The following is a 14,887-nucleotide window of genomic DNA, read 5'->3' as shown; positions in this document are numbered from 1 at the left end:
ACAAAGCAATTCAATAGAGCTACAGACAAAACAAAAGCCATATCATCTTTGAGGATTTCAAGAATGAAGGGCATGATACCTTTTCACATAAAGACAGCACAGTGCCTGCTTGAATTACTGTCACCTGCTCCTCATTTCGCAAGTTCTGTCAGCGAGAAGTGAAAAGTTAATTTCAGCTCTCAATTGTGAGAAACAGGAGTAACACGTGCACATATTAAAGATGGTTCTTACCCCATTATCGCCAAGAATGTCAAGCTTTTTCATGAGGTCAGGAATGATAACATCCTAAACCAAACACATGTGAAGATGAGGTACGCAATCATACAGTACATGTATGCAAATGTGTGAGGTGTAAAATTTTGGTGTTTATTGTATATGAATAATTGTATTGTATAAAGGATAGGACTGTGACATCCTATTGGTTATGGAGTATCAATGGATATAAACTTGTTTTGAACCGACACATTCATTCATCCGCACAATGGCCCTTATTTACAAAACGAAAGTATTACAAAAAACTGTTTCCACGCAAAACGTGACATTTATCAATATGGACTAAGATCAAATCTCACGTCAGGTTTCAACTCGAGCATGCAAGTTTCTGAGTTATCGTGAACTTGTGTGCAGCAATTGTTATGAGAGCATTTTGACTGGAATAAAAACCTATGAAGCCATTTTCATCATTTAAAAATGTGTTGCTAATGGTAAAATATTCTATTGACAGTATGTCATATATCCTATCCAAAACATTAATAAAGTATTTTCTTATATTAAATACTTCTTTAATAATCATTTGTGATTATGAGGTTTACAGGTGTTTTTGGTCTAAGATCAATTTTCATCAAACATTACTTCTTCTTGGGCTTGGCCGTGTTACATTTCTCCATGTTATAAACGTTTCGGTTACTGATGTAAACTTGGTTCCCTGAGATAACAGGAACGATCATTGCGTCAATTACTGATGCTAAAGGAACATTTTTTTTCTCTGAAATACTGAAACCTTATTGAATCGCGTCTGTGCAACTGTACAAATGGCATTTCAGAGCGCTCAAATGGGCAGGAACATCGGCCTGTATAAGCTGGTGCTGAAAGCCGTTTCATCAGAATATTTTGCCTGAGGAGCAGCAAGCTTCGACTTGATAGCCAGCACAGTAGCAAGACCAGCATACGCAATGCACCGAAACATTCCCTTTCAAAACGGTTCACTTGTATGGTGTCAGTTGCTGTCCAATCAATGCGTAGAACGGAAGAGCCATCCTGCGAGCCTAACCTGGGGCACTCGAGGTCAGGGCCCTTTGATAGGCTAGCCATCAATCCACGAGAGCCCACTAGTGGCGGAACCCTTGAAATTAGTTTAAATGGAACAGCCTAAGCCCTTGATCCCGGGAATCCACAATGGAGCTCATTAATTATTTACAGTTTTTCCTTATGAATTTGTTTTAAGCACCATTCTATAGACCTGTGTGTATGCTTGGGCTGTTGGAGAAAATATAAAAAATTACACAAACGAAAATGATAATACAATAAACTATAACAGTCAGCTTAAGGTAAATACGAGTATTCTCCAATAACTCCAATAATAAGTTACTCCAATAACAGACATTAGAGTTGTGTGGGGTGGGGGTAAATTAAGTGCGATCTGCTGTGATTTCACAAACGTGTTGCATTGTGGACTATGGGTCTATAGTGTACATATTGAGTAGACTTGCTCCCTCAGTCAAAATCGAGGGGTCGAGTGTCTATCCAAATAGACTTACCTCGCCCACTTGACGAAGTTGAACGCACCTCAAAATGGTGGCTGGATTCCCCCGAAGGGAAGTGCTTAGGGAAGTTCACAAGTGTTTGTCTAAAAGTGGAGTTATGGACAATCCCATGAGGCACCGGGAGAGAATTTATGAATGGCAGTGAAGCGACGCAACTGACTTCAACAATACTATTGATCTGACTGTACTGACACTGCTGTATGAGAACTGAACTGAGCTGGAAGATGACATAATTTTTGACTATGAAAAAAGTAATTTGATAATTGATGATCTTTACAATGGATCTGAATCAACACTGAACTAACTTCAGCTGAACAACAGGCGAAATGCATTATTTTCCTATTATCTCTGTAAAGCTGTTTTGAAACAACCTGTATTGTATAAAGCGCTATAGAAATAAAAGTGACTTGACTTAACTTGACATCCGAATTTCATTCATACTTCCCACATTCATAATATATAGAACATACTTTTTTTTAACAGTCGTGAGGTAAGTTCATATTCAAATATGTGAATTTTTGGGCATGATATTTAAATGACGATTGTTTTCAACCGCCACATTTATCAACGTCTGATCATTCATATGAGGGGATTGGCTGTGTATGAATGTTTGATGAATCACATGTGTGATGTTTGATGAATCCATTTGTAAGATGATTTCTGCACTCATTTCTACGTTAGATTAAGGCTTATTATTTCTATATTTCTATACTTAGTATATTTTAAAGGAAACACCTTGACATTAGCTATTTTGGCATTAAATGGTTGTATGTCAGTATGTGTGTGTGTGTGTGAGTGTGTTTGTGTGCATGTACAGGTGTGTTTTTACCTTGACACCCTCTTGTTGGCAGTGTAGCTGTAGGATACTGTTGTTTTCAGAGGCAGAGATTTGCAGGTTAAAGGCAGGAGAACGCCGTTCCCTCTCCTATTGGTTAAAAGAATAACTGGTGGTGAAATATACAGAGAAAACTTATTTCGGGCATAATGGTATCTGTAGAGAAACTGTTGTTTTAAAGGGATAGTTTCAAAATTCTAATTCTGGAATTGTTCAACCATAAATGTCATAAAACATTCCCTTTCAAGAGAACTCGTGTTGCGTCGAGATGATGCTGTGGGTACTCTCTACGTGATTGCGTCATGAAGCACTTGTGAAATCAGTCCAATGGCGTATAGGCGGGTGACGTCATGGCAGGTAGATATAAAGCGCAGCCAGACCAGATATTGTCAGCTTCTGTGTCTTCAGGAAGCACTCTGTGTCAACCTGTCTCTGTCTATTTATTGTTGTTTGTCCACAAGTATAATATATCTAGACAGGAGCATAATGGTGTAAAGGAGCATAAAGACCTTGTTTACTTGTCTGGTTGATCATTGGCTGCATTTAATTCTGAGGAAATGAATTGTGAAATGTCCTGGGTGGAAATGAATAACACCTCATTATACGGTGCCCATCTCCCTTTGGTGCCTTCAGGGGCCGTTCTGCCAACCCCATCACCTCGTGTGCTTCAGGGCGCAATGGTCTCCAGCGAGTTCTAGTCTCATGCGAGCCCTTATCTCAGCTGGGATTCTCGCCCCCTCCGAGAAGGGTCTCAGAGCAATCAGTTCGGCTGTTCCCTGCCTGTGCGCCGCTTCAGGGCACTGAATTGGTTGCTTGAGTAACACCAGAGACCAGTCTCGAGAGGCTGGTTCTCTTAATTTCCAGGGGGAGGGTGCTGGGAGCTCCTTGTCGTCACGTAACGCTTACGACAGATGCTTCCCTCACGGGATGGGTCATCATCTCACCTGGCAGTTAATCACCTGGTGATGATGGCTCAGGCTCTACATCCCTGGGCACCAGATTCAGGGAGCAGACACCCTGTCGAGGCAGGGGCTGAGGCCCAGGGAAGGAAGACTACACCCTGAGGTAGTGGAGCTCATATAGAGTTGCAGACGTGGCTGTACTGCGTCTTTACATGGTTTCCCTGATTGTCTCTACTCCCGGGAGTTCTGGAGAACAGAGTTGGGTGTGGGTTTGGCCTCTGAGGGGGCTCGACTCATAGACTCGGGTCTCTTAACTGAGGTTGTTGAGGCCATGATCACTCTAGAGCTCCCTGCACAGGAAACAAACCGGTCTCCTCCGTGGTGCGTTGGAGCAAGAGGAGTATGGTGGCTTTGCAGCCTTGTATTAGGGGTATCCCTACAAGAGGTGTGTGATGTGGCTGGCTTTTCCTTTCCGCACACACTCGTCGGGTTTACAACCTAGTTTTGGGCTTCACTCCTGGGTTCCAGGTGATTCTGTCTTTGTTGTGTTCGCCTGATTTCACACAAGGCACTGGTCACTATGGTGACGTTGGTATAGACGTTCCCAAAGCGTAAATTTCGACGAAATGCAAGTTCCCTTGAAAAGGAACACCTCAGTTACGACTGTAACCTCAGTTCCCTGAAGAGGGAACGAGACATCGCGTCACCCTGCCATACTTCCAGCGTGCCTGTGATCGGAAGTTGACAATGTTTGGTCTGGGTGTGTCCCCCGCCGATACGCTATTGGACTGATTTCACAAATGCTTCACTACGCAATCACACAGTGCATTTCCACAGTGTCAATCTCGACGCAACGTCTCATAACCGAGGCGTCCTTTCTTCAGCTTAACAAAAAAAAAGAGATTTTTTTTTTAAAGAATATCCTCAACAGCTCTTCAACATACAAAAATAAATGAATAAATGTAAAAAAAAAAAAATATATATATATATATAAAAAATTACAAAACAAAGCACATAAAAGTGGTCCATGCGCTATATTCCATGTCTTCTAAAGTCATACAATGGATGGTGAAATAACATTTTGGTCTTTTCATCACACAAAGCGACCATGAGACTTCAGGAGACTGGGAATATCATGCACTTTTATGATAGGCCTGCTTTAATGGTGTGTCTTTCGCCTTTTTTTAAGCCTGCGGTTAATTGAATTGAATGTGCAGTTGTAGTGTACTTCAAATCACAAAAGTATATTTTTTAAAAACTGTTTAAAAAACTCACAGATAATGCAGTATCATCACAGTATAAAATGTTACTCAAGTGCACTTAAAAAGAGCACACTTTCATGTCTATTTTTCCACAACACAAGTACGCTTTTTTAAAGTCTATTTTGTAATAGTCAAATTTAAAGTTTTTCCTTAAAGTATGTCTAAATCATGTTTTAATAAACCTTTGTCTTGTTTTAAAGAGCACTTTTTCTGATTGATTAACAGACTAAAGACAAACATGATTATAATTTGAACTGTACTGTTATTTGATATTACATTTAAAATTATTATTTAAAAATAGTATCTAAATACAGAAAAATACAAATGACAATTCGATTTTAGTCAACAATAAATGCTCGTCAGTACATTCCACAGTAACTTTAACCATAATTCAGAAACAATATAAGGAATTATGGAATTACATATAAAGATGTACTTGATCAAAAAGCACTAAAACTAATTGCATTTAATTTAAATTTTAAATATAATACATTTTCATATAATTGTAAATAGCATGCAATCATCATTACATTCAGTTTGCACTTAAGTATATTCCTTTAAAGTATATTATTATTATTATTATTATTATTATTAAGAGTCTATATTAATACATCGTTTTCACAAGGGCAGCTTCCACTTGCAGGATATTCTTCAAACATTCACTATCTTGTGTTTAGCAGAATAAAGAAAGGAATATGTGTTTGAAAGGGCATGAGGGTTATGGTGATATTTTTGGGAAGAATCTGTACAGGTTATTATAATATCACACCAAACACAATCAAACAACATTATGGAACAGAATGTGTGCAGATCCTACAAATATTGTTGAATACTGTAGGCTGTGTGACACTGCTTATGTTTCTCTGCTGTAAGTCGCTTCTGGATAAAGTGACTGCCGATTCCATCATCACTACGTCACATGACCTGACTGTGATTAGAAGAGCCACAGAATGGCTTAAGACACTAAGAATAGGAATTGTGACATGATGCTGAAAGACAAACAATCTTTTGTTTAAACCATGTGTCTTGTCACACACATGGTTTAAAACTTTCCACACATGCCAGCATAATGGAATTTGGTGTGTTTACTAGTTATCACATATCAATACTATATATAGAAAAGATTGCACCAAAATTAAAAAATCTTTGGAAGATATCACTGAACATTTATTTAACCATGGCAAAAGTCAATTTTTTACGTGTTAATTTTTCATCTGGTTTTTTTTTTTTTTTTGTGTGTGTGTTTATTTAAAATGAGACAAATCTGATATTATATTAATCTCCAGTCAGTTGAGATAGTTGTTTCATGTTGATCTAACTAGCAGAAGACACTCGCTGGGTTTAAATCCCAGTTGCTCAGGCGGGGCATGTTGTCACACTGCGTTAAAATGAGAACTATTCTATTATAGTCTATACTTTTATGAATTCTACTGAGAAAACATGAGAAAAAGGTCAATAAAGACTCAATGTTCAGAAATGATTCATTATTATTATGTTCTGAACCGTGCTGTATAGCTGTTTTATTGTGTGTTTGTTATCAAACTAAAATATATGTATATTCTTTTAATTATTAAAAAATGCCATTATTTTATATAAAAAAAAAGTTAATAATTGTATTTTATTGACAAAATATTTTAGTTTGTCTTGTATATTTTTAATTAGATCATATTTTAATCTGTCATGTGTTTTAATGTACTCCACCTATGGGGCATGTTGTCACATTTCACTTCCATTCTTCCAGGGTAAATCAAGAAAAAAATATACACCGTATTAATGAAACAAAACCACATAATTATACTAGACGTGTGAAATTAATGTGGGACAAAATAAATTCACTGAACCCCAACTGGATTTACACAAACTGAGAGTCAGAAAGTGTTTGTGCCCGCTCTCCTCTACTGTCCGTCTGATTCTCTAGTGAATAACACTCTCACAAATAATCCACAGCAATCACGTGTGATATACACACAACAGATGCATGACATTATTAAGCATACAAAAACAGAACATATTTTGGGATGATGATGTGCAGAATGAAATTTGACATAACCATTAAATAATAGTGAGTTTGTGCATGTAAACAAAGGTGTGACGTCATACACACACATAAAACACAGCATGCGGGAGATGTGCAGTCCAAAAGAAAAGATTGGTGAGGAGTTTCATTCAAATAACTTTTATTCCATTGAAACGTATATATTTAACAAAACAATGGTGATATAAATATACAGTTTTGAAAACATGAGCACATTCAGAGTGTGTGTGAGGACTGGTGTGTGTAGACGTGAGCCGGGTTTGAGCGCTGATGATGCGGGAGCAAAACACACTCTCTTACTTCCAGCTCCAGGATCCTGAACTCCAGCAGCTCGTTCTGATCCAGCGTATCCCGAACCTCTGAGCGTAAGCGCATCTCACACTGCTCCAGCGAGGCTATCTACCACACACACACACACAGAGAGAGAGAGAGAGAAACACACACCGGACCAGTGTTAGTGCTTGTGTTTGAGTGTGTGTGTATTAGAGGACTCGACGGCTCTACCTTTTCTCTGAGCTCCTGGTTCATCCTGATGAGGTTCTGCTTTTCCTCCGCCCACTTTGAGTCCTGCATCACACACACACACACACACACACACCGCTACACATTACACTACTAATACTTCTCTAACACTCCTATTCCTCACTACACACTAATCACACACACACACTCTCATTCGCTCGTGTCAGTCAAAGCACAACAAATAATCAGTCTGAAACAATCAGCTCAACATAAACAGAGCAAACACACACACACACACACACTCACACACACGCGCACAAACACACTCACACGCACATGCGCAAAAACACTCACACACACACACACACACACGCGCACAAACACTCACACGCACATGCGCAAAAACACTCACACACACACACACACACACACACACATACACGCGCACAAACACACTCACACACACACACTCACTCACACGCGCGCACAAAAACACTCACATGCGCAAAAACACACTCACACACACACGCGCACACACACTCACACTCACACACACACACACTCACACTCACTCACACGCACTCACACACACACACACACACACACACACACACACACACACACACACACACACACACACAGAAAAAAATAAAATGAGAGTTAAAGATGGAGAAATGGCTGATTTATTAGGCATCATGCAGGAAAGTGCATTTGCATATTTCCCAGGAAAAGGAACATCTAGCAACCAATGAAAGACGAGCAGAGAAATGCATGCGAGAGCAGCTGACCAATGACAAACATGCACTGGGAATCAGCCAATCATTAAACCACAGCGGATCTCAACCTTCTGACTTCAAGACCCCAAACTGTCCACAACAATAACGGCTCGTCCACTCACAGATTCTGTCCAGTAAAACCTTTAAAGCTTGGCATATCTAGAAACGCATGTTGATTTGTAGTTGTTTTATCTTCTATGTCTCTGATTTGAAGTCATCTGAAGTCAGCCCTGGTTGAGATCCACAGTAATGATGTTTTCTTTGACAGCACACTGTGATGATGCCGAATCCCACAATGCAATGCATTTCCATCATCAGTTCGATGGATGAACTGGAAATAAAATAAACTCTGATTTTTAAACTTTTTTTTTTACAATGGATTAAAATCCTACAGTTTTATTTCCGGAATGATGAATGGACATCATTCAGCGGATTAAACGTGGAGTTTGATGAGGTCATGCAAAAGCAATGTTGCACGCTTGAATCATTTCTTATTTCTGTTATACATACTATATTGAAAAGGTCATGAAACGCTAAACTTTTTGCTTGCGTTGCTCATCATAGAATACAATGTTAGCATCCGTTAGTTTTAACTGTAGCTTAAACTTTTTTGCTCTATTTTCGCTCGTCTTCCGGGGTTTTAAATCTTCATGTTGTCAATCTCTCAGAACGTGATGTTTCTCACAGCTGTACTCCATCGATGACTGAGAATTATTCATGAGCCTGAGTGTCCTTATCCAATGAGAAGACGCTTCTCTTAATTATTCATGAGCCTGAGTGTCCTTATCCAATGAGAAGACGCTTCTCTTAATTATTCATGCCACTGAGTGTCCTTATCCAATGAGAAGACGCTTCTCTTAATTATTCATGAGACTGAGTGTTCTTATCCAATGAGAAGATGCTTCTCTTAATTATTCATGAGGCTGAGTGTCCTTATCCAATGAGAAGATGCTTCTCTTAATTATTCATGAGCCTGAGTGTCCTTATCCAATGAGAAGACGCTTCTCTTAATTATTCATGAGACTGAGTGTTCTTATCCAATGAGAAGACGCTTCTCTTAATTATTCATGAGACTGAGTGTTCTTATCCAATGAGAAGACGCTTCTCTTAATTATTCATGAGACTGAGTGTTCTTATCCAATGAGAAGACGCTTCTCTTAATTATTCATGAGCCTGAGTGTTCTTATCCAATGAGAAGACGCTTCTCTTAATTATTCATGAGACTGAGTGTTCTTATCCAATGAGAAGACTCTGCTCTTAATTATTCATGAGACTGAGTGTTCTTATCCAATGAGAAGACGCTTCTCTTAATTATTCATGCGACTGAGTGTCCTTATCCAATGAGAAGACGCTTCTCTTAATTATTCATGCGACTGAGTGTCCTTATCCAATGAGAAGACGCTTCTCTTAATTATTCCCGTCAGCACGTGTTGCACGTGTGCGGAGTGTGAAAAACGCGTTCATGGATCACAAGTGAGGGTTTGTTTGGGCTTTGTAAGAGTTTCTGAGTGGCATAAATTCTCCTACCGTGAGCAACCGTGTGTCTTTAGAGATCATTTACATAACGCCTCAAAGAATGCAACACTGCCTTCATAGACTATACTGTAAGTAACTATACCGGGAATCTGGCGGCGGCAGAGTTCGGCACAACACAGGGGAGTAAAAACTCCGTAAGTTATTCAACAATAACTTATAAACCTGCAGATGCAGACCTACTGTGAGTGTCAATCGATGCTATATGCTTTTGTTTAATATATCTGTGCATATATATATATTTTAAATTGTTTAACAGCAGAATTCATGACGACAACCTGCATTACCCATGATGCTGTATAGTAAATTCCCCCAATCAAAATGTAGCGGAGAGCAAGTCGTGCCAGAAACGCTCTGTAGAGAATAGCCACTCCCATGAGGCACTGCACATGACGTAATCAAGCTCTCAAAATACTTAAATATGCGTGTGTGTGTGTTTAAATAAACATGCATATTTTGCATGAAACTGAAAAAATATATTATTTCTGTTTCTGGTTGGCTTGGTTAATGCTTTTAACTCTTTAACATAAACTTTTCAAACATCTCTATGGAAGAAAGTGAATGTATCAGATACTTCTGGACCAAACTGCCCTCTGTGTAGGGTTTATGAGCCTTCAGTAAGCTAGTACTCCATTATATGTGTGCCCTCGTTCGCCCTCAGTTTTAGGTCAAAGGTCAGGATGTGCACCGTTCTCAAATCTAGGGTTACGGCAGGCAGTGAATAAAAGTTTACAGTATAAAGGAGAGACGCTAGGCCAAAACAGCGTCTTTACACAAACTGTGCTGATCGAGCCGATTCAAATATGCAGTATACAACCTGTATAATTGTTGTTAACACATCAGAGTCTTGCATTGGACATGCAAAGTAAATGTAAATAAATCTGACAGAATTGCACTGGTCCTGTGGGTGAAGTCACATGATTTGGCACCATATCGTCTCTGTGTAGCGCCAGCACACAAGCATGGCAGTCAGAAAGACGAGCAGCGAGGCCATGTGACCCTCGTTCTCCTTTACCTGCCCCTTCTCTGCCAGGCTCCGCTCCAGGTCATCGATCCGGGCCTGACAGCCAATCAGCTCCGCCTGCAGCTGCTCCCGTGTCTGACGGACAGAGCAAGAGCCAATCAGAGAGCCGGCCTCGGCCATGTACACTCTACACGGGCTGCTTTTCAACTTCAAATCAATTACAAAATTTGGTGAGGAATTTTCTGAGGCAGGAACTTTCGGCCATGCTTGCTACAATGCTGGCTGAGCGGCATTTCAGTGTGGGAAGAGGAGATTCTGAAAAGCTCTTGAAGTTCAGTTAAACTGGATCTAAACACTGGAGTGATTGATGAAGATTTAAAGGGATAGTTCACCCAAAAATTCAAATTAGCCCATGATTTACTCACCCTCAAGTCATCGTAGGTGTATATGACGAATTCAATCAGTTATATTAAAAAAATGTCCACATCGGCTCTCTTTACCCAGCATCTCGCTAATGTCCGGTCACTGGTCAGTAAAATGGACGAACTTCGCCTGTGCATTACCTGCATTTAAGAGGATTATGGACTCTAATATCATAGTTTTTACAGAAACATGGCTGAATAATGGCATTCCGGACAGCGCTACTGAGTTAGCGGAGCGCTACATTCTCCGGGCAGACAGGACGGCAGAAGACTCCGGTAAGACCAGAGGCGGAGGGTTGTGCATTTATATAAATAAAGCTTGGTGCACCAACTCTGTTATCACTGGAAGACACTGCTCACCTAACCTGGAATTTCTTATGATTAAATGTAGACCCTTTAATATGCCCAGAGAATTTACATCGACAACAGTTACTGCAGTATACATTCCACCGGACGCTAATGCTAACCTTGCAATGAAAGAACTACATGCAACCATTAGCAAACAACAAACAATTCAGCAAGAGGTTGCTTTTATTGTTGCGGGTGACTTCAGTCACTCTAACTTAAAGACCCCAGATTTGATCAGCATGTCTCCTGCTACACCAGAGATAACAAAACTCTATGTTTTGGTATACACTAACATACCTGGAGCTTACAGAGCTACCCCCTCCCCCATTTGGGTAAATCAGATCACAGCTCCCTGTTCCTCTTTCTCACGAACTTATCACTTATTTAACGTGTGGACAATCAAAGTGTGGCCAGAGGGAGCAGACTCTGAACTGTCCTTTCAACAGACTGATTGGAGAGGCAACCTGTGGCTCCTACATAGACATCGACAGCTACGCTTCCTTCTTACTGGAACATATAATCATTACAATAGACAGTGTCACTACACAGGAACAGATCACTCTGTACCCAAACTAGAAGCTCTGGATAAACAGAGATGGAGATGTTGCTTCTTACTGAAGGCACACAACACTGCCTTTAGATCTGGAGATGCACAGGCCTATAGTATAGCCAGAGCTAATCTGAGGCACTAAGAAGGCCAAGCACTGCCACAAGCTGAAGAGTGAGGAACACTTCACCAACTCAAACTCCCAACATATGTGGCAGGGCATTCAGGCCATTAGTGACTACAAACCTACTTACCCCTCTCCTCCATCCACCGATATCACCTTCCTTAATGAGCTAAATAACTTTTATGCCCACTTTGAAAGGGATAACCAGGAACTGACAAACAAAATCGAGCTTTCTGCTGACCTCCAGCCATTTACACTCACGACCAGTGAAGTCAGCGCAGCATTGAGCAGGATTAAAGCACGGAAAGCTGCAGGGCCTGACGGCATTCCTGGACGTGTTCTCAGGACGAGCTGGAGAACTGGCGGGGGTTCTGACAGACTTATTCAACCGGTCTCTTGCAGAGCTACTGTGCCTGCCTGCTTCAAGACCACTTCTATTCTACCAATACCAAAAAACTCCTCTGTAACATGCCTTTAATGATTACCGCCCAGTGGCGCTTACCCCCATCATCACCAAGTGCTTTGAGCGCTTGGTCTTGGATCTCAAAACCTGTCTCCCACCCACACTGGATACTTATCAATTCGCCTATCGCAAAAATAGGAGCACGAAGATGCAATTTCCTTAACGTTGCACTCAGTTCTCTCTCATTTTGGACAATAAAGACACTTACGCTGGAATGCTGTTCCTTGATTTTAGTTCAGCGTTCAACACTGTCATCCCATCCAGGTTAATCATCAAACTTAGAGACTTGGGTATCAGTTCTTTACTCTGCAACTGGTTATTGGAGTTTCTGACCAACAGACCCCAGTATGATCGGTTAGACCACCATTGCTCTTCTACCCTCACTCTTAGCACTGGTGTACCACAGGGCTGTGTGCTGAGTCCTTTCCTCTATTCCCTTTTCACCTACGACTGTGATCCTGTACATGGTTCTAGCATCATTATCAAGTTTGCAGATGACACCACGGTGATCAGACTCATCAAGAACTACCACGAGTCAGCCTACAGGGAGGAGGTGGACCGCAGAGCTGCATGGTGCTCTGATTACAACTTGTTGCTCAACACTAAGAAAACCAAAGAACTCATAGTAGACTTTAGTAAGGAGAAACGTGGAGCACACACACCCCCATCCATATCAATGGCGAGGTAGTGGACTGTGTCACTAGTTTTAAATTCCTAGTGATTCAACTGTCCAATGACCTTACATGGACAATCAACAGCTCCACACTGGTCCAGAAGGCTCACCAGCGCCTGTTTTCCCTGCGGACTCTGAAAAAGAAAACATCTCTCCTCAGAAATCCTGATCAACTTCTACCGATGTGCCGTCGAGAGTATCCTGGCCAACTGGATTTCAGTTTGGTATAGAACAGGGGTCGGGAACCTTTATTGACCAAAGAGCCATTTTTTAATTTTTGGATAATGCATTTTTCCAAAAGAGCCACAGTAGGAAAAAAATGTGCCTATATTATTAAAGTTAATATTAAAGACGTGCTTTTTTCAATAAAAAATTCAACAGTAGTAATTATTATTAATATTATTTAATTATTAATATTATTAACAAATATTCAGCAAACAATAAATAAGTTGCAATATGGAATTGATTGTGCAGGGCTTTCAATGTGAGGTTGAGTACCAAGTGATGAGCATATACCCTTTTGTGTGCGTGTGCGTGTGAGAGAGAATGAATGCACACAGTACTATCTGCTGTGTTTACGTGAATACTCGACTTAGCATTTTGATATATTTCTGTGTTTATTTGGCCGTTTAGGCGCGCAACCGAAGACAAAGGCTGCTTGTCCGTGTTCGGAGCTCGCGCACAGTATCCTGTCAGTTCTCTTTCGCGACTTATCGCGCTTTTAATATTTCTTTTCAATATAAAGCACATCCTGTTCTTTTCTTTCTCATTCATTCATGTTTTGTTTTTAATAACTTTAAACAGAATCGTCAACTGAAATCTGCGCGGATTATCAAAAATACGACACATTTATAGGACATAAAGGGTCTCACTCAAAAGTGAAAGTACCAGCGGGTGAAATGTCTCTTTGCGCAGCAAAGCACCCGTTTCAATAAAATGTTATATTAAAGTTTATAAAGTCTACTTTTACATTTTTGCTGCTGTTCTAGAATGGTTTTCGCCAGCTTGAATCCCAGTGCAGGAGTTGTAGGTTACCACAGAAACGTAAGCGGTTAGTTGATTGCTGTGGTGACTCGTGACACTCGCGAACAGCACTGAACACGCACTTTTGCCGGTACAACTTTAATATTATTATTATCATAAACTTTTCATTAACTTCAGTAGGCTGTACTACAACAAGGGAATTGTAATTGGTTGCTTTTTCTGCAGAGAGCCGATCTCTATTGATGTGTTTTAATTGTTTTTCATCGATGGTTTGTTGGTAAAGGGTTAGAGACCTCGCGAGCCACATGATTTTTGCCAAAGAGCCAGATGTGGCTCGCGAGCCATAGGTTCCCGACCTCTGGTATAGAAGATGTACTGTGTCAGACCGGAAAGCACTGCAAAGGGTGGTGAAAACTGCCCAGCGCATTGTAGGAACTGCACTCCCAAACTTAGAAGATATCTACAGGAAACGCTGTGACAGGAAAGCACTAGTGGTCGACCGACATTGGTTTTTAGATGGCCGATGCCGATATCTTAGAGAGCAGGGTGGTATATATGATATTTATTTGAATCAATATTCAATATTCAATAATCAATATCAATACAAATCTTTAAAATAAACATGGCAACTTCTTGTATCTGCAATCCTATTACCTATTTTTTTCCCAAATAAAGTAATTGTTTAAAAATATATGAATATGTGAATAAAAAGGAAGTAAACACTGTAACAGGGCACTCAGTAATCTGGTAATTACGTGCACACTGGTTATTTTACATACAGCACACAGTGAAAA

General features: G+C 40.3%; 1 protein-coding gene across 3 annotated transcripts in view; it reads right to left on the bottom strand.

Moving 5' to 3' along the window:
* jakmip1 (janus kinase and microtubule interacting protein 1) overlaps positions 1-14,887 on the bottom strand; it is a 57,463-nt gene that overhangs the window by 2,108 nt on the left and 40,468 nt on the right. For 2 of the 3 annotated variants that reach the window (XM_079893408.1, XM_079893409.1), the window contains exons 11-16: positions 10,584-10,667; positions 7,302-7,364; positions 7,098-7,196; positions 2,593-2,688; positions 232-285; positions 80-145 (exon numbers count right to left, since the gene is read on the bottom strand). In XM_079893408.1, coding sequence (XP_079749534.1) covers positions 80-145; positions 232-285; positions 2,593-2,688; positions 7,098-7,196; positions 7,302-7,364; positions 10,584-10,667 — 462 coding nt within the window. The remainder of the gene's footprint in view (positions 1-79; positions 146-231; positions 286-2,592; positions 2,689-7,097; positions 7,197-7,301; positions 7,365-10,583; positions 10,668-14,887) is intronic. The other variant, XM_079893410.1, reaches the window with a different exon arrangement.

Source organism: Squalius cephalus, assembly GCF_949319135.1.
Source record: "Squalius cephalus genome assembly, chromosome: 14".
In the NCBI taxonomy this organism is placed as follows: Eukaryota; Metazoa; Chordata; class Actinopteri; order Cypriniformes; family Leuciscidae; genus Squalius; species Squalius cephalus.
The sequence above is the reverse complement of the archived record's forward strand: the minus strand, read 5'-3'. Positions and strand labels throughout refer to the sequence as shown.